General features: G+C 38.7%; 1 protein-coding gene across 1 annotated transcript; it reads left to right on the top strand.

The window, feature by feature from the left end:
- The first annotated feature begins 17,190 nt into the window (after positions 1-17,190).
- Positions 17,191-19,388, top strand: LOC113314210 (ras-related protein RABA5e-like). The gene is made up of 2 exons (XM_026562990.1): positions 17,191-17,629; positions 18,701-19,388. Exons 1-2 carry the CDS (start codon positions 17,302-17,304, stop codon positions 19,009-19,011), a joined length of 639 nt encoding a protein of 212 aa, XP_026418775.1. The 5' UTR covers positions 17,191-17,301; the 3' UTR covers positions 19,012-19,388.
- The last annotated feature ends 211 nt before the right edge of the window (positions 19,389-19,599 follow it).

Genomic DNA, 19,599 nt, shown 5'->3' with positions numbered 1-19,599 from the left:
TCGGACTAGGATATAAAAGTGTAGTTGTGCTCAAGGACTTCATGTCGATTCATCATACAACGACGAATATCTACTCAAGGAACCGTGGAACTTCATAAACAAAAAGGTATGTGGAGACTTGAACTTATCTATCACTCAAAAGTCTATCTCTTCTATCTCTTACTTCTTATGAGACAAAAGTCGTATGTTATATAGACTGGATCATACACATTTGATATTTCAAGCCGAGTATATCTCGCCTATCTATATCTCGAAATCATGTGTTGGTAAAGTGTTTTTCTTTGATCGGGTTTATCTTCACCTAATGACGAAAGTCATATTGTTTCAATCACTTTGAAAATCGCTTTGACGAGAAATAGTGTAACAACTATATAACGTCCTCTAAGAATGTTTCAATGGTTTGAATGAGAGTTTAGGTCAATATAACCAATGATGGATATAAGCATTGTGTGGTAACACATATGTGCATAAATCCTATTCCTTAATCCGAAGTTTGCGAACATTGTTGATTGAGAGAAACCGGAGGAATTGGCTTTGTCAAGTCCGCGAACTCAGTTTGCAAACTCAGTACGTGAACTGACGAAAGTTCTTGTTCCGAGAATTTCTGCTGGGATTCCAAATTCGTTTGTGTAGTACAAGTCCGCGAACTCAGTCCGCGAACTGGCAGAAGTTTCCTTGCCCAGATTTTCTGCTGAATTTGGAAAACTCTGCCGGTTGTCTTAAGTCCGCGAACTTTCTTGCGTACTTGAGTAGGTTATGATCTAAAGATGTGCTCTGAACATGAAACTTAAATTACTAAGGAATGCAGTATGCAAACCGTGGCTATAAAGTTCATGAGCCTATTAAATCGAATCGAATCATCTTTGTTTCAATTGTGTCTTGTGTAGTTACATAAGATCTCATAGCAATTGAACAACTCTCTAACTAGTTCATTTGAGTCAGTTTAACTAGTTATGGTGAAGAAGAACAAGGTTAATATGAAATGCTCATATGGTTGACCTTTTGGGTTACTATGTTGAACCAACATACACGTACACGTTTGGGAACGGTTTTCACAAACCCAGTAAACGTATATCTCAAGTGTGTATGACAAGCTAAGTTTTCGATCTAACAGTTGAGAAATATTAGCTTGAATCTAAATCAGGTTTTCATCTAACGGTGAATATTGATTGCTCTGTAACTAAGGCAAAACCCTGATTTGAAGACTATATATAGGAGACATCTAGCATTGGGAAAAACTAATCCCCACACGTATGTGTGCTACTAGTGCGCTCGCTAGAGTCGATTCTCCGCTAACCTTTGTTTTTCTTCTCTAAAACCAGGTTAACGACTTAAAGACTTCATTAGGATTGTGAAGCCAGACCGATACTACTTTTATCGTAGTTGTGTGATCTGATCTTGCATCTTCTATCGTACGAGTACAATCTTATTGATTGACTTGATATCGTGAGAGTTCTCCGATAGGCAAGATAAAGAAGTCACAAACATCTTCGTCTCACTGTTTGTGATTCCTCTACGTCCTCTTGTGTATTCAAGTAAGACTGTTGAAAGGTGATTGATTAATCTAAGCTGTTCTTCGGGAATATAAGACCGGATTATCAATTGGTTCCTGTTCACCTTGATTTCATATCTTAAGACGGAACAAAAACCTAGGATTTTTCTGTGGAAGACAGATTTATCCTTTGATAAACTTTTCTGTGTGAGACATATTTGTTTACTATCAAGTCTGCGATTTTGGGTTGCAGCAACTCTTGGTTGTGGGTGAGATCAGCTAAGGGAATCAAGTGCGCAGTATCCTGCTGGGATCAGAGGCGTAGGAGTACAACTGTACCTTGGATCGGTGGGAGACTGATTGGGGTTCAACTATAGTCCAGTCCGAAGTTAGCTTGTAGTAGGCTAGTGTCTGTAATGGCTTAATACAGTGTGTATTCAATCTGGACTAGGTCCCGGGGGTTTTTCTGCATTTGCGGTTTCCTCGTTAACAAAACTTGTGGTGTTTGTGTTATTTCTTTTCCGCATTATATTTTTTATATAATTGAAATAATACAGGTTGTGCGTTGAAGATTATAAATTGGAAATCCAACCTTTGGTTGTTGATTGATATTGATTGATCCTTGGACATTGGTCTTTGGTACCGTCCAAGTTATCTCTCTTTGATAAAGACTCGCAGATTTCCATTTGCTTGAGTAAAGATCAAATCGACAGATTGAGATATAAACTCTTTGATATATCTTTTTATTGATTGAGTCTAACCGTCTAGTTGATTCTCATAAAAAGTATATTGGAGTTTGTCCATACAGATTGTTAAGCGAAATATTGGGTGGTGTTGTTAGACCCCCGCTTTCTCACTAATTGTTCATCTCATGAAGATATGGAAGATTTTACGCCACCTTGTCGGATTCCACACAATCATCTCATGAAGATGAGTTTTGAATTTAATCCGAAAACTAAAAGCCCTTTTGTCCAGGACAAGTCCCGCGTAGGGCTAGAGACTATCTCGTAAATATTTATATCATAAAAGTATGGCTAGAAGTTTTTACGCCGGCTCGCCTGCCTAGAAGAAACTTGCACAAAGACAAGAGAAAATCCTTGGCACATTCCATGTCGCGTTCATTTATGATACAGAGGGCGAAGTAGTCACCACTTCAATGAGATTACGCCATCGAGACCATCAAAGTAGTGTGTCTACTTACACCATGTCTGGGCTGCAGTTCACAATCCTTCCAGCTGCAGATCTATAGGGGGAGTCCCCCCTTCATAATTCTGCCATGACGGTTTACACGTTCATGAGTTACACAGTCCTCCTAAAAAGACAGTCGAAAAAAGAAGATCAGTTCACATACCTCGTGAGCATACCTCATTCCCATGGGTCTCTGCTCTCCACGCACCTCTGTCGAACACCAGCCCTTTCTTTAGGTCCCATCGGATGGGGTCCAATTTGATCAGCTCCACCATTCTATATAGTCCTACCAAAGAGATAGTAAAAAATAAGAGGGTCAGTTCACATACCTCATTCACATGGATCGCTGCTCTTCACGCACTTCTGTCGAACGCAAGCTCTTTATCTAAGTTCCGCCGGCTCAGATCTCCTTTAACAAATTTATCCCAGGTGGTGGGCCCGGAGATGTGTATAATTGAAGCGATAAAAACGTGGGCCTACAGTAATACCGCAAGTGCACGGTCATCAGTTGTAGCTCGTGCAAGTACGGGTCGATCCACAGAGATCGGGTGTGTTTTGGAAGTGATTTAGCTAATTGGGTTCCTAGATTTGCTTTGGGCTTAGAAGCCTTTTGGCTTAAATTGGGCTTGAGTACTAATGGGTTTGTTCACAATAAAATGAACTGAGCTTGGGCTCAGTTAGTCTTTGAAATGCAAATGGGCTTAGGCCTTAAACTTAGGCTTTTGATTAAGCCTGAATTGGATTGGGCCTTAATAATGAACTTGGGCTTTGGTTTTGGTCTTCTGATGAGCCCAAGTTGTGCTCTGAGCTTTTGGTTTTAGAAACTGGGCTTGGTTACTGAGGACTGGGCCTTAGGCTTCACTGAAGTGAATTGGCTCAGTTGGATTGGCCTTTGCTTGGCTGCAGGAGCAGCAAGTCTGCACAGCAGCTGCAGGAGAAGAAGTGGCAGCAGCTTGGCAGCAGGCTAAGAAGCAGCAGGCACCAGTAGCAACAGTAGGGCAGCTGCACAGCAGGTAGTAGCAGCAGCAGGAGCAAGAGCTGCACAGCAAGGCCAACAGCAACAGCAAAAGGAGAAGTGCTGCAGGGCAAGTGCAACAGCAACAGCAGCACAAGGAGTGGTAAACAGTGGCTCTAGGCCAAATTGGAAGCAAACCAGAGAAGCAACAGAGTTGCAGGGCAGGGAAGAAACAACAAGGCAAAAGCAATGGAAGAACTAAACAGCAAAAACAAAACAAAAGCAAAACAAAACAAGAATGAACCAAGGCCTAAGGCCAAGGGCAGGGTTGTGGTGAAGCTAACAGAACAAACATAGAAAAGAAATTGTGGATGGGAAGTGCAGGGAGATGGATGAGAGTTTCCTTTACCTAGCCAGTTCACCTAGGTTAAGTTCTTGTCAAATATCTAGTTAACCAACCTTACAGCCTTAGCTAACCCCTAGTATTGGCTGTCTGTTTAAGGCACAACCAATCACAGACTAACTAGGCAGTGGTTTACTAACTAATGTAGCTAATTAATTCCTTAGAGCCACCACTGACCCCTAGCATTAGTGGTCTTCTTACAACACCACTAATCACAAATCAGTTGGGCACTTAGGAGTCTAACTAGCCTAAGCTATTTTAAGCTCAGCAAAAACCATCCTAATAGCTAACCATCATGGTTCAGTTGTTCTCTCACCCTAGTGGGGAATTAGAACATGTTGCAGTTAAGAGTCCTCATGGTTGTCAAGCATCAAAACTCAGAATAAGAACATGTGAGTTAAACAGGGGACTTACAAGCTCATGTGTAGAAACAAACACACAAACTAATTAAGACAAACATAACATGGATAATACAATCACACACAGAACACAACAGGATATAGCATAACATAACAAACATAACAGGAGCATAACAATTAACAGGAAACAATATTAAGCAGAACACATTATCATTTAACAGGACATGAAAGTCCTGGATGTTGGCTACTCCAAGCATACCTTTACAACACACCCACAACCCTCAATTTATAGTCCACAGACACAATTAGGGTTTTACCCAAAAAAAATTCCCAAATTAAAAACAGTACAATTAGGGTTCGGTTTTACCTAATTCAATCATACCCATCTCCCTACTCTAGCTTCCCTATGCTCTCCCTAACAGAAATTAGAGTTTTCTATAAAAATCCCAAATATTGAGAAATTAGGGTTTCGTAAAATCTTACTTTGATGGCGCAATTTCTTCAATCAATCGCTGACCCATCCTTCCTCTTTCTTCTCTGCTCCTTCTCCATGTCTCTGTTGCGTCGAATCATAGCTATCAACCTAGTTCCTCGAGTTCACATGCCATCAGTGAGAGGCGTGAAATGGATGAACTAACTTGACAGTTAGGAGAGATGGTGGCGTCTGTGATGTCGGGGAAGAGGGTGGTTTGGCAGACATGGTGGTACGGTAGAGCAGTTGTGGAGTTGGTGGAAGGGGAAGGCTCTGCTGTGGAGAAGTGATGGAGGAGAGGTCGACTGTTTTGGGAAGAAGGGTATTAGGTATTTGGGTATTAAGGTGTGAGGCAGGGATAAAGATTTTGATGTTTCGCGAAGCTTAGCCGTGGGATGTGGAGCTGGTAGGTAGATCGGACGGTGATTCGGAGGCAAGCGAGGAGCGACCGTCGGATGAAGTGATACAACGAAACTAACGGTGCTAGATTAGGTTAGGTGCTGTAGTGTAAGGCGGAGATATCAAACTTTGATGAACAGCAAGGGATCAACCGTTGGATTCAACTACCATCTAATCTGAAGGCTTGGAATTTCAGCGCTGTGGTGCTTGGCAGAGACTTCAGATTTTGATGCTCTATGAAGGAGCGACCGTCGGATGCTTCTGAGAGCTGATCTGATGGCTGAGAACGGAGGCGTTTTTGTGTGTAGAAAATGAGGTTGTGCGCACCATTCTTCGCGGCTTCCTTGCGTGATTTCTCCCGGCTTTTCACTACTTCTCTGCTCTTTTTGCTCCGCAAGTCATCCAGACTTTATTTATTACCTAAAAATGCAAAATTAATTAATAAAAATATTTATTCTTGAAAACAATGAAAATACAGAATATGGGATAAAATGTAGAATTAATGCATAAAAGATGAGTTAAATGCCAACAAAAAGGGATAAATATATACAATATTTGGCACTCATCAAATACCCCCAAACCTGAATTTTACTTGTCCTCAAGTAAAACAAAACTAAGGAAATCCTAACTATACCACTGTCGCTGGTCTCTCGAATGCATTTAGCGTATGCACTAAGCCTTTTAAACCACTAAGTGTCCCTAGTGGACGAGTTGAAGTCTCGTGAAGGTTTACCAGAGGTGTGCCTACAAAACCTAAGGACAAAATATGAGCTCAGATTCCATCAAATGTGACATGTGCAAAACAGTTTAAGCTCACAGCAAAATGGAGATGTCAATCTAGCTATAAAAGGCACAATCCTAGCACTGATAACAAAAAAAGACATGTGATAAGAGTGTAAAGTGTATCTACACATGTGTAAAGAAAGATCTGAAGTTATGACTACTAATCACCAAGAGATAGTTTCTCAGGCTAAGAACTGAGGTCGAAATCTAGCTAGCTGTCCGGACTTTACGAGAATTGTGAATGAGTTGGAGGTATTTCACAATTACTCGCGTTGTACATCAATGGCATACACCCTCCTTGCTTATTACAAAAAAAACAACAAAATAACTCTTTACATGACTCTTATTTACATTGACTATTCTCTTTTTATTTTTGGAACAAGAGATGATGGAATTGATAAGTACTCGATTTTTTTTTTGTATTTTTTTGATATTTTTTTCTCTTTTTTTTTTTTTTTAGAACAAGGAAACACTTTTGATACAAATACAAAAGGAAACAAAAATTACATGACACTTTGCAAGAGGTAGCCCTTTTTGATGCACCCAGTTAAATTCGATGGTTGTCTTTCTTAATGTAACCTCCACCTTCTATCCCAACCAACCAAAGAACAAGCTAGTCAAGTTTCGTTTAGTATTCTAAAGTGATTGGCAATCGTAACTTCCTATCAAACACCTTGAAGATCGAGGCCATACATGTATTGGTAGATCGTGCGCGTGCAAATTTCTTATCACTATGTGAATTGTGCTAGAATCAGGGTGCCTAAATATCTAGACTAAGACTCCTAATAATTATACATATTTGCACAAGAGTCAACATTTCAAGGTAAATGAGCTCCATTTTTTTATGATTTTTCATTTTTTAATTTTTTTCAATTTTGATTTTTTCAATTTTTTTTTTTTTGGAATTTTTCAATTTTTTCAAAAAGAAGAAGGAGTTCGTTTTCAATTATAGCATATTATCGTGGTATCTACTCTATACCCCCAAACCTAAACTAAACATTGTCCTCAATGTTTCAAAATATGGAAAGGGTTAAAATGCAACATATGGAAAGGGACATGCTGAGTAGAGTAAAAGGAGAGAGAATACCCGATTTCGGCGAAAGCAGAATTAAAACTCCGTTATTCAAGGCAAAAATCCAACATATTTCAGCCGAGATCATATTGGATTAGCAAAATATATACAAAAGGAACAAAAGGGTTTTTAAGAAATTTTATCTACTGGATTATATACAAAAATTCACCATACACTAAAAGTCTAAAGAGTTGAGGATCAACCCAAAAGACAAAGTGTAGACATTTCAACAGCTTCACACAATAATAATATGATAGAAACGCAAGTGAAACTGTGAAACAAAATGAGCTACCCCCAAACCTGGATTTTACAGAAGATATAATTTTGAAAACAAAATCGCGCAGTTTTGGGGGTTCATCATGCAAAAGGTCTAGCTCGAAATGAACTTTGCTAGGGACGGGCAAACATGCTAATTCCAATTGTGGTTCCTCAAATGTATTATATTTGGATGAAAAATAGTCCAAGAGGACTTGGGAAGCACACAGTTCCAATCCTAGATTAGGAATTTTCAGAAAAATTGGTTTTACAATATTGGTACAAACCAAATCTAGGTTGGGTGGAAGGCCATCAGATTGTGACTTAGGTAGAAGAATAGGCATATCATTATCAATCAAATCAAAATCTTCTAACTCATCTACACATGTCACATCATGCTCACAATCATCAATCAAATTGGCAAGATTACAATCAGAATTATCAACATCATCAACAGATTTATTCTCGTGTATCGGCACATCAGGGGAAACATCACATGGAATACTAGAAGAAATATCATGCATTAAGGTCGGGGCAGAGAAGCCTAATGTATTTGAACCAAAAGGTTCCATAACATTTTCAGTATAGACATGTTCTTCTAACATAACATCATAATCATCATCATCATCATGATAGGAATTTTGCAATCTAGGATAATTTTCAATCCTAAGGTCGGAGCTATTACAAGAATAAAACTCTAATTCATGGGGGTGACTCATATCATGTGGTGTTGTTCCTGTTTCCCTAACGGATTCCCATTGATGGGTTTTCTCTGCAATCTCGGCTAAAAAATTCCATGCATCATCCACAAATTTATCAATAAACTCACCATTACACATAGACTCAACCATGGTTCGAGATTTAAAGTCTAGTCCCTCATAGAGGATGACGACAAGTCTCCACTTCTCAATTCCATGGTGCGGACATTCACTCAACAAATCATTAAAACGTTCAAAATAGTGAAAAACAGTTTCCTCATCCAATTGGACAAAACAATTGATACTTTGACGAATAGCGATGATCCTATGGTGTGGAAAGAATTTTTGAAAAATAGATCTGTGAGTTGTTCCCAAGTGGTGATTGATTGTGGTCTCAAACCGTAAAACCATGTTTTGGCCCTTTCCTTTAAAGAAAATGTAAACAAACGCAATTTCAGAGAGTCTTCGGACATATGATCAGGTTGCATAGTCCGACAAATTTGTTCAAACTCCCTCACATGAGTATAGGGGTTCTCAGAATCGAACCCTCGAAATATAGGAAGTATTTGTATCATGTTTGCATTTATTTTAAAAGGGTTATTGGTTTGAGGTAAGACAATACATGATAATGGAATTTGTATTGATGGATACATGTATTCATGGAGAGCACGAGGTTGGCCCATTTTGAAATGACACAAAGCCCACTATTTGGTTTTAATGGGTTTTAAAAAAATTTGGTTTTTGATGGGTTTGGATTTTTGGGAAAAATTTGGTTTTGGTGGGATATAAAAGAAATTTGGTTTAAAATTGGGAGCAAAAGAATTTTTTTTTTTTTTTTTTGAACCAAAACTGAAATTTAACTGAGCTTGCAAATTTAACATTTAACAGAACTTGAAAGTTCTGGATGCAGGCTAATCCAAACATAGTTTTTACAACAATCCCACAATACATATTTATACCCACAGACAATTATGGTTCTACCCAATTTTCCCAAAATAACAGTAGGCTAGGGTTGGTGATTACTCACCTAATTTGATGTAGCAACATCAAATTGAACTCGACCCATGCTTTGTAATTGCTCCTACTCCATTCCCATGCTCTAATTGCAACTCTAGGTTACCTAATTTATCAATTTTTTCACGCCTAGGGTTTCAGGCAGAGAAGCGTGAAAAAATGAGAAAATAGGGAACTAGAGGGCTAGGGGGGAGATGGGTTTTGGTTGTTGGGTGATAGGGTGATGATGGTGGAGGTGTGGTGGTGGCAGTGAAGGTGAAGAAGGTGGTGGTACGGTTGCAGGGGAAGGTGATGGTGGTTCTCTGCTGTGGAGAAGTGAGGGAGGAGAGGTCGACTGTTTTGGGAAGGAGGGTATTAGGTATTTGGGTGTTAGGCGGGCGTATCGAGTTTGATGTTCTGCGATGCTGAGTCACTGGATGCGAAGCTGGTAGGTGAATCGGACGGTGATGCGGAGGCAAGCGAGGAGCGACCGTCGGATGAATGGATACAACGAAACGAACGGTACTTGATGGAGTTAGGTACTGTAGTGTAAGGCGGAGATATCAATCTTCGATGCACAGCAAGGGAGCGACCGTTGGATTCAACTACCATCTAATCTGAAGGCTTGGAATTTCAGCGCTGTGGTGCTTGGCAGAGACTTCAGATTTTGATGCTCTATGAAGGAGCGACCGTCGGATGCTTCTGAGAACTGATCTGATGGCTGAGAACGGAGGCGCTTTTGTGTGTAGAAAATGAGGTTGTGCGCACCATTCTTCGCGGCTTCCTTGCGTAATTTCTCCCGGCTTTTCACTACTTTTCTGCTCTTTTCGCTCCGCGACTCATCCGAACTTTATTTATTACCTAAAAATGCAAAATTAATTAATAAAAATATTTATTCTTGAAAACAATGAAAATACAGAATATGAGATAAAATGTAGAATTAATGCCCAAAAGATGAGTTAAAATGCCAACAAAAAGGGATAAATATATACAATATTTGGCACTCATCAAATACCCCCAAACCTGAATTTTACTTGTCCTCAAGTAAAACAAAACTAAGGAAATCCTAACTATACCACTGTCGCTGGTCTCTCGAATGCATTTAGCGTATGCACTAAGCCTTTTAAACCACTAAGTGTCCCTAGTGGACGAGTTGAAGTCTCGTGAAGGTTTACCAGAGGTGTGCCTACAAAACCTAAGGACAAAATATAAGCTCAGATTCCATCAAATGTGACATGTGCAAAACAGTTTAAGCTCACAGCAAAATGGAGATGTCAATCTAGCTATCAAGGCACAATCCTAGCACTGATAACAAATAAGGACATGTGATAAGAGTGTAAAGTGTATCTACACATGTGTAAAGAAAGATCTGAAGTTATGACTACTAATCACCAAGAGATAGTTTCTCAGGCTAAGAACTGAGGTCGAAATCTAGCTAGCTGTCCGGACTTTACGAGAATTGTGAATGAGTTGGAGGTATTTCACAATTACTCGCGTTGTACATCAATGGCATACACCCTTCCTTGCTTATTACAATGAAACAACAAAAGATGACTATTTACATGACTCTTATTTACATTGACAAATCTCTTTTATTTTTGGAACAAGAGATGATGGAATTGATAAATACTTGATTTTTTTGGTATTTTTCTGATTTTTTTTTTTTTTTTTTTTTTTTTTTTTTTTTTTTTTTTTTTTTTTTTTTTTTTTTTTTTTTTTTTTTTTTTTTTTTTTTTTTTTTTTTTTTTTTTTTTTTTTTTTTTTTTTTTTTTTTTTTTTTTTGAACAAGGAAACACTTTTGATACATATACAAAAGGAAACAAAAGATTACATGACACTTTGCAAGAGGTAGCCCTTTTTGATGCACCCAGTTAAATTCGATGGTTGTCTTTCTTAATGTAACCTCCACCTTCTATCCCAACCAACCAAAGAACAAGCTAGTCAAGTTTCGTTCAGTATTCTAAAGTGATTGGCAATCGTAACTTCCTATCAAACACCTTGAAGATCGAGGCCATACATGTATTGGTAGATCGTGCGCGTGCAAATTTCTTATCACTATGTGAATTGTGCTAGAATCAGGGTGCCTAAATATCTAGACTAAGACTCCTAAGAAAAATACATATTTGCACAAGAGTCAACATTTCAAGGTAAATGAGCTCCATTTTTATGATTTTTCATTTTTTAATTTTTTTGAATTTTGATTTTTCAATTTTTTTTGGAATTTTTTTTCAATTTTTCCAAAAAGAAGAAGGAGTTCGTTTCCAATTATGTCCAATTATCATGGTATCTACTCTATACCCCCAAACCTAAACTAAACATTGTCCTCAATGTTTCAAAATATGGAAAGAATTAAAATGCAACATATGGAAAGGGACATGCTGAGTAGAGTAAAAGGAGAGAGAATACCCGATTTCGGCGAAAGCAGAATTAAAACTCCGTTATTCAAGGCAAAAATCCAACATATTTCAGCCGAGATCATATTGGATTAGCAAAATATATACAAAAGGAACAAAAGGGTTTTTAAGAAATTTTATCTACTGGATTATATACAAAAAAATCACCATACACCAAAAGTCTAAAGAGTTGAGGATCAACCCAAAAGAAAAAGTGTAGAGACATGGAAAGTTTCAAAACACTAAAATTGGACTTAAATGGGAGAAAAATAAAACTTTTTTTTTTTTTTTATTTTAAAAAGAAAATAAAATTTGATTTTTGAATGGGAGCAAGCCCACTGTGCAAGCCTTTTGTGTTTGCTTTGGCTCCGCTTGGTTGAAAACTTTTGGTGGAACTGAGTCCAAAATCTCGGCCTAGAATTTGGGTACTCGGCCCACTAACGAGGTCAACTAGCGTGGTCGGTTACAAGCTCAGCTGGGTTTAAAAACCCAGAATACAAAATACAAGTCCAAATTAAACAAGCTCAAAAATTAAACAAACAAGCCCACAAATAAATTATTACAAACCCAACAGAAAATAAGAGAAGCCCAAAAATTGGCTTTAATATTACATGCCCACAATTAAAAATTGGAAGCCCACAATTCGGGTTCTCTTAAATGGGTTACCTTTTAAGCACAGCCCAGCTGCTCTGATATTGTTGCAAAAACCCAGTTGGGTTTTGGTTCTTTTCCTTGGTGGCGTCCCAGCAGAGAAAAACAGGTTCAGAACAGCAGGTCCAACAGCAAATGAAGTGAAGCAGATGCAAATGCTATGCAATGAAATGCAAAAATAGCTAATAAAACAACAAGAAAAACACAGCACCAATCCCCGGCAGCGGCGCCAAAAACTTGGTGGGCCCGGAGATGTGTATAATTGAAGCGATAAAAACGGGGGCCTACAGTAATACCGCAAGTGCACGGTCGTCAGTTGTAGCTCGTGCAAGTACGGGTCGATCCACAGAGATCGGGTGTGTTTTGGAAGTGATTTAGCTAATTGGGTTCCTAGATTTGCTTTGGGCTTAGAAGCCTTTTGGCTTAAATTGGGCTTGAGTACTAATGGGTTTGTTCACAATAAAATGAACTGAGCTTGGGCTCAGTTAGTCTTTGAAATGCAAATGGGCTTAGGCCTTAAACTTAGGCTTTTGATTAAGCCTGAATTGGATTGGGCCTTAATAATGAACTTGAGCTTTGGTTTTGGTCTTCTGATGAGCCCAAGTTGTGCTCTGAGCTTTTGGTTTTAGAAACTGGGCTTGGTTACTGAGGACTGGGCCTTAGGCTTCACTGAAGTGAATTGGCTCAGTTGGATTGGCCTTTGCTTGGCTGCAGGAGCAGCAAGTCTGCACAGCAGCTACAGGAGAAGAAGTGGCAGCAGCTTGGCAGCAGGCTAAGAAGCAGCAGGCACCAGTAGCAACAGTAGGGCAGCTGCACAGCAGGTAGTAGCAGCAGCAGGAGCAAGAGCTGCACAACAAGGCCATCAGCAACAGCAAAAGGAGAAGTGTTGCAGGGCAAGTGCAACAGCAACAGCAGCACAAGGAGTGGTAAACAGTGGCTCTAGGCCAAATTGGAAGCAAACCAGAGAAGCAACAGAGTTGCAGGGCAGGGAAGAAACAACAAGGCAAAAGCAATGGAAGAACTAAACAACAAAAACAAAACAAAAGCAAAACAAAACAAGAATGAACCAAGGCCTAAGGCCAAGGGCAGGGTTGTGGTGAAGCTAACAGAACAAACATAGAAAAGAAATTGTGGATGGGAAGTGCAGGGAGATGGATGAGAGTTTCCTTTACCTAGCCAGTTCACCTAGGTTAAGTTCTTGTCAAATATCTAGTTAACCAACCTTACAGCCTTAGCTAACCCCTAGTATTGGCTGTCTGTTTAAGGCACAACCAATCACAGACTAACTAGGCAGTGGTTTACTAACTAATGTAGCTAATTAATTCCTTAGAGCCACCACTGACCCCTAGCATTAGTGGTCTTCTTACAGCACCACTAATCACAAATCAGTTGGGCACTTAGGAGTCTAACTAGCCTAAGATATTTTAAGCTCAGCAAAAACCATCCTAATAGCTAACCATCATGGTTCAGTTGTTCTCTCACCCTAGTGGGGAATTAGAACATGTTGCAGTTAAGAGTCCTCATGGTTGTCAAGCATCAAAACTCAGAATAAGAACATGTGAGTTAAACAGGGGACTTACAAGCTCATGTGTAGAAACAAACACACAAACTAATTAAGACAAACATAACATGGATAATACAATCACACACAGAACACAACATGATATAGCATAACATAACAAACATAACAGGAGCATAACAATTAACAGGAAACAATATTAAGCAGAACACATTATCATTTAACAGGACATGAAAGTCCTGGATGTTGGCTACTCCAAGCATACCTTTACAACACACCCACAACCCTCAATTTATAGTCCACAGACACAATTAGGGTTTTACCCAAAAAAAATTCCCAAATTAAAAACAGTACAATTAGGGTTCGGTTTTACCTAATTCAATCATACCCATCTCCCTACTCTAGCTTCCCTATGCTCTCCCTAACAGAAATTAGAGTTTTCTATAAAAATCCCAAATATTGAGAAATTAGGGTTTCGTAAAATCTTACTTTGATGGCGCAATTTCTTCAATCAATCGCTGACCCATCCTTCCTCTTTCTTCTCTGCTCCTTCTCCATGTCTTTGTTGCGTCGAATCATAGCTATCAACCTAGTTCCTCGAGTTCACATGCCATCAGTGAGAGGCGTGAAATGGATGAACTAACTTGACAGTTAGGAGAGATGGTGGCGTCTGTGATGTCGGGGAAGAGGGTGGTTTGGCAGACATGGTGGTACGGTAGAGCAGTTGTGGAGTTGGTGGAAGGGGAAGGCTCTGCTGTGGAGAAGTGATGGAGGAGAGGTCGACTGTTTTGGGAAGAAGGGTATTAGGTATTTGGGTATTAAGGTGTGAGGCAGGGATAAAGATTTTGATGTTTCGCGAAGCTTAGCCGTGGGATGTGGAGCTGGTAGGTAGATCGGAAGGTGATTCGGAGGCAAGCGAGGAGCGACCGTCGGATGAAGTGATACAACGAAACTAACGGTGCTAGATTAGGTTAGGTGCTGTAGTGTAAGGCGGAGATATCAAACTTTGATGAACAGCAAGGGATCAACCGTTGGATTCAACTACCATCTAATCTGAAGGCTTGGAATTTCAGCGCTGTGGTGCTTGGCAGAGACTTCAGATTTTGATGCTCTATGAAGGAGCGACCGTCGGATGCTTCTGAGAGCTGATCTGATGGCTGAGAACGGAGGCGTTTTTGTGTGTAGAAAATGAGGTTGTGCGCACCATTCTTCGCGGCTTCCTTGCGTGATTTCTCCCGGCTTTTCACTACTTCTCTGCTCTTTTTGCTCCGCAAGTCATCCAGACTTTATTTATTACCTAAAAATGCAAAATTAATTAATAAAAATATTTATTCTTGAAAACAATGAAAATACAGAATATGGGATAAAATGTAGAATTAATGCATAAAAGATGAGTTAAATGCCAACAAAAAGGGATAAATATATACAATATTTGGCACTCATCACCAGGTCAATTTCGGTCGGCCTCTACGCTTCATCATTCCTTCCGGGCGCTTGATGCGACCTATGTGAACTAGAGCATACAGTGGTCTTCGTTGGAGATTCCCAGACCAACGTAGCCGATGTTGGTTGAGCATATCCTCGATTATTCCTACCCCGAGTTTGTTGTGCATGCATTCATTCCTAATTCGGTCATGCCTCGTATATCCGTGGGCCCACCTCAGCATCCAGATCTTGCATGCAGTACTCTGATGTGCGGGTTTTTAGTCGCGCAACACTCTGCTCCATACAACATGAAATGTCGTATCGCTGTTTTGTAGAGCTTTCCTTTCAGTTTAGCTGAGACCTTTCGGTGACAAAGGACTCTCGTCGCCATTCTTTATTTTGCCCACCCTGAATGGGTTCTATGTCGAATGTCCTCACCTGTATCACCATCACTTTGGATCATAGACCCCAAGTAGCGGACGGATTCTTTCCTTGGCACAATCTATAGCCCTATCCTTGGGTTTTGAATTTAATCCATCACCGTAAAACATTCAATTATCCATATTAAAAAAAAAACTTATAAGGACTATTCCATAGGATCCGCCACTTTTGCACCCACTTGGGTATGTCAAAGTGGCAAACTCACCTGCAGGTGAGAGGGAGTCTCTATTGCTCCATCGCTTTGCTGAGCGATATTCTCATCATCTCCTATTTTTATATTTAAAGGGTCCTTCTTTTTTTTTTTTTTTGGACAATCAACATATTTCAATTCATTCAAATCAAAATAGTGATTACATGTTCGCTTACAAAAATGACAAAAACATCGAAATACAAGATAATCAAGACCCTAATACAAATAAGGACATCAATTACAAGTAGATCGCGCATAAAAAGAGCAATAAATTGCAAAGATATCCGATTTCTTTTTATGTATAAGGGAAAGATGATGGTATATCCGGAAATGATTTCCGACTATTTAATCAGATTGTAGTCTTCTTTGATAAGAGATGATCCTAAAACAAAGGAGTAACACAAACACGGATGCCGACTGAAAGCGATGTAGTGATGAACTGTCGAAGTTTTTGAATCGAGATAAGCAAGCCATAAACCAGCCATTAAAATTTGAAGAACTCGCCCCACAACGATGAAGAAAAGTCGCCCCGAAATGGCGAAAAAATATGTCAAAAAGCACCAGAAACGATGTAAAAACATCTTATTCATTACCTACTACCAAAAACTTTGAAAGAAAAAGGCATTCTTGCTCAAATCTAATCCAAGGACCAAATCTGAGCAAGGTAACTCAAGGGTTTTTTTTCCTTTTGAGAAAGGGAGGAGAAAGAGAGAATTTTTGTATATTTAAAGGGGTCTCACTGAATATATTATAATATCAAAATTTTATAAATACCCCACCACATAAAGATGAGTATATATTTTATTCACTAAGGTCCCATCCAATATAATTAAGAGGAGGGATCCCCTCACACCTTTATTATCACACTATCTCACACGTCGGATGACATTTTGCGAATAAAAATCAAAGTGTAACGGATTTGAAGCTAATATTTTGAGGATATGTTACTATCACATAGCTCTACGTTCCTACCAGAGATGGGCGTATTCCGAGACGTATAACACCACCATCTACTACTTTGAAAATGAGTCGTCGATAATCAAGTGATATCTGGCCGTCGAAATTAAAACCGGTAAATTGTGAGGTTGTATATTTGAGAATGTGCTCATTTTTGGTAAGCATGTAGAACTTGGTAAGAGGAACATATCCTCAAAATATTAGCTCCAAATCCATTAAGGTTTGGTTTTTATTCATAAAAATGATGTCCAATATGTGAAATTATGTGATAATAAAAATGTAAAGAGATCCTTCCTTTATAATTAAAAATACATTTTTAATAAATTTGGTGGGAACTCATTTGCTTCAATTTTTTTTTTTTTGCCATATTTATGAGTAGGCCTAGGACCATTTGGAGCCACCGTTGAGACAAAAGCTCTACTCATTTACCAACAACAACATCAACAACTAAAACGATCTAATCGCCAGTGAGTCGCTGTTACCGAACCACCGAAAAAACACTTATAATTTGAACCCCACTACTTCCGCACCCTGTCTCCTCTCTCTAGCTGGCCATATTTAATATTTTCTCCTTTCTTCAAAAAGTTCTCTCCTTTCTCTGTCCCCCCAATTTCTCCTTCAGTTTCAGAGGAAAAGGAAGTTCTTCATCTTCTGTAATGGATGATGATGATTGTGAAGGGTATTTGTTTAAAGTAGTAATCATAGGAGATTCAGCAGTAGGTAAATCAAATTTATTATCAAGATATTCTAGAAATGAATTCAATATACATACAAAAGCAACCATAGGTGTTGAGTTTCAGACACAGAGTATGGAGATTGATGGGAAAGAAGTTAAAGCTCAGATTTGGGATACTGCTGGTCAAGAAAGATTTAGAGCTGTTACTTCTGCTTATTATAGAGGTGCTGTTGGTGCTCTTATTGTTTATGATATTACAAGAAGGACTACTTTTGATAGTGTTGGTCGTTGGCTTGATGAACTCAACAGTAAGTACTATTACTACTCTGTTCTTTAGATTTGTTGTTTCAATCCTTGATAAAGATTCAACCTTTTAGAAAACCCATTTGTTTGATTTGATGTTTGGAGCTACTTGTGCTGTGTTCTGATTGGGATTTGATTGAGATTTATTGGGTTTATAGATCTGACCTTGTTTCATTTGATTTGGGTTCTTGCTGCTGTTTGTGTGATGTTGTAGTTTTTTATAAAGATCTGTTTTTTTGTTGTTGATGATGATGATGTGATAAGACCCTTGATTCATATTGATTCTGTTTGAGATAGCATTTGTAGAGTATTGGATTAGACCATGAAAATAGATAAGAAATTTGTATGATCCAGGGAAACTTTAGGGATTTTGATTTGATTTTCTCAGAGTATCCAAACTTTAGGGGGCATGCTTTTTGTTGCTAAAAAGTTTGATTTGGCTTTATGAGAAACTTTGATCTACAAATCGGCTTTCTCTGCAAATGCTGGATAGATTTGATGATTACTTATGGGGTATCCTTGCCTGTGCATTTCCCCATTTGGCATTCGGCATTAGATTTTAGAAAATGTGGTTGCACTTTCTTTCAGTCTCTGTCAATGCGAGCATGGATTATCTCTATCTAATTGTTCGCTTTGCTTGATAAATGTAATGTGGTATCCAATTGCTAAGCATGTAGTCAAGTCACCAGCAGTGCTGCTTTGGGTAGCTTGACTAAATACCATGCTTGATTTATCTCATCACATTTGTCAGGAGGAGATTTAGGATGTGTTACAAACTTCAATGGGTTTCCGTTTGCTTGATAAATATAATTTGGTTCCCAATTGCTGTTCAATATTCACCCATAGCCCTGCTTTTGGTAGCTCGACCGAATACCGTACTTGCTTTATCTCATCACATTGTCATGAGGAGATATGAAATGTTACCCAAATTTCAGTAACTTCCTTTTGAGATCTTGATTGTTTAGGTTGCTTTTGATATATCCTTCGTTCATATGATTCTCAGTCAAGTAATTCACTAAGCATTCCTCCATGTTTAGGATTTATTAAGTTTGATTTATTATGGAACAATTATGCAGTACATTCTGATACAACTATAGCGAGGATGCTGGTTGGAAACAAGAGTGATTTAGAAAATATCAGAGATGTCAGTGTGGAAGAAGGGAAGAGCTTGGCAGAGGCAGAAGGGTTGTTCTTTATGGAGACATCTGCCTTAGATTCAACCAATGTCCGAACTGCATTTGAAATGGTTATCAAAGAAATTTACAACAATGTAAGTCGGAAAGTCTTGAATTCTGATGCTTACAAAACTGAATTATCTACCAAAAGCGTGAGTCTCATTGACGAAAAATCCAAACAAACTCAAGGTTATTCTTGTTGTTCAAGATGACTTCCAATTCCCGCACAGCACAGCCACACAGATGTTTGAGATTGCCCGATTAATTGACAATTAAAAGGAAAGGTTGGTCGAGTAAATCGTTGAGTTTGTTTGTTTGTTCTTTTTATATAATGGATTTGTCTCCAGTTCTGATTTTTTATACCCACTGAAGTGTTTTGCCACTGGAGATGATTTTTTTTTGGTCTTGAGACGAACATTTGAAAGAAAGCAAAGAAGAAGAAAGAAAAAAGTGATATTTACATGAAATAAATCTTACGGTATCTGCCATATGTAGACATAAACTTTATAGACAAAAATATGATTGTTATCTTGTTTCTCTTTGAAACTCTCTTTTATATATTGATTGTCATTGTTAAGGATTGTATGCATCTTCAAGTGCCAAACCTAAATGCCTTGAATGTGGTAGACATGTATATGAATCTGAACTACTCTTTCCTTGATTACACTGCCAAACTAGAACATCTTATGTAACAATGGGAGATGCCAAAGGTTGATGAAATGACATTTATGTTCACAGACTTGATGACAAAGTTAATATGCACCAGTACCGCCCAGACAAGCGATTCCTGGTTTTCGTCT

This window comes from Papaver somniferum, chromosome 1, assembly GCF_003573695.1.
Source record: "Papaver somniferum cultivar HN1 chromosome 1, ASM357369v1, whole genome shotgun sequence".
Classification (NCBI taxonomy): Eukaryota; Viridiplantae; Streptophyta; class Magnoliopsida; order Ranunculales; family Papaveraceae; genus Papaver; species Papaver somniferum.
The sequence above is the reverse complement of the archived record's forward strand: the minus strand, read 5'-3'. Positions and strand labels throughout refer to the sequence as shown.

Coding starts and splice junctions, on each gene's coding strand:
- LOC113314210 (XM_026562990.1), top strand. CDS start 17,302: ATGGATGATGATGATTGTGAAGGGTATTTGTTTAAAGTAGTAATCATA. Junction 17,630..18,700: donor TTGGCTTGATGAACTCAACA/GTAAGTACTATT, acceptor ACAATTATGCAG/TACATTCTGATACAACTATA.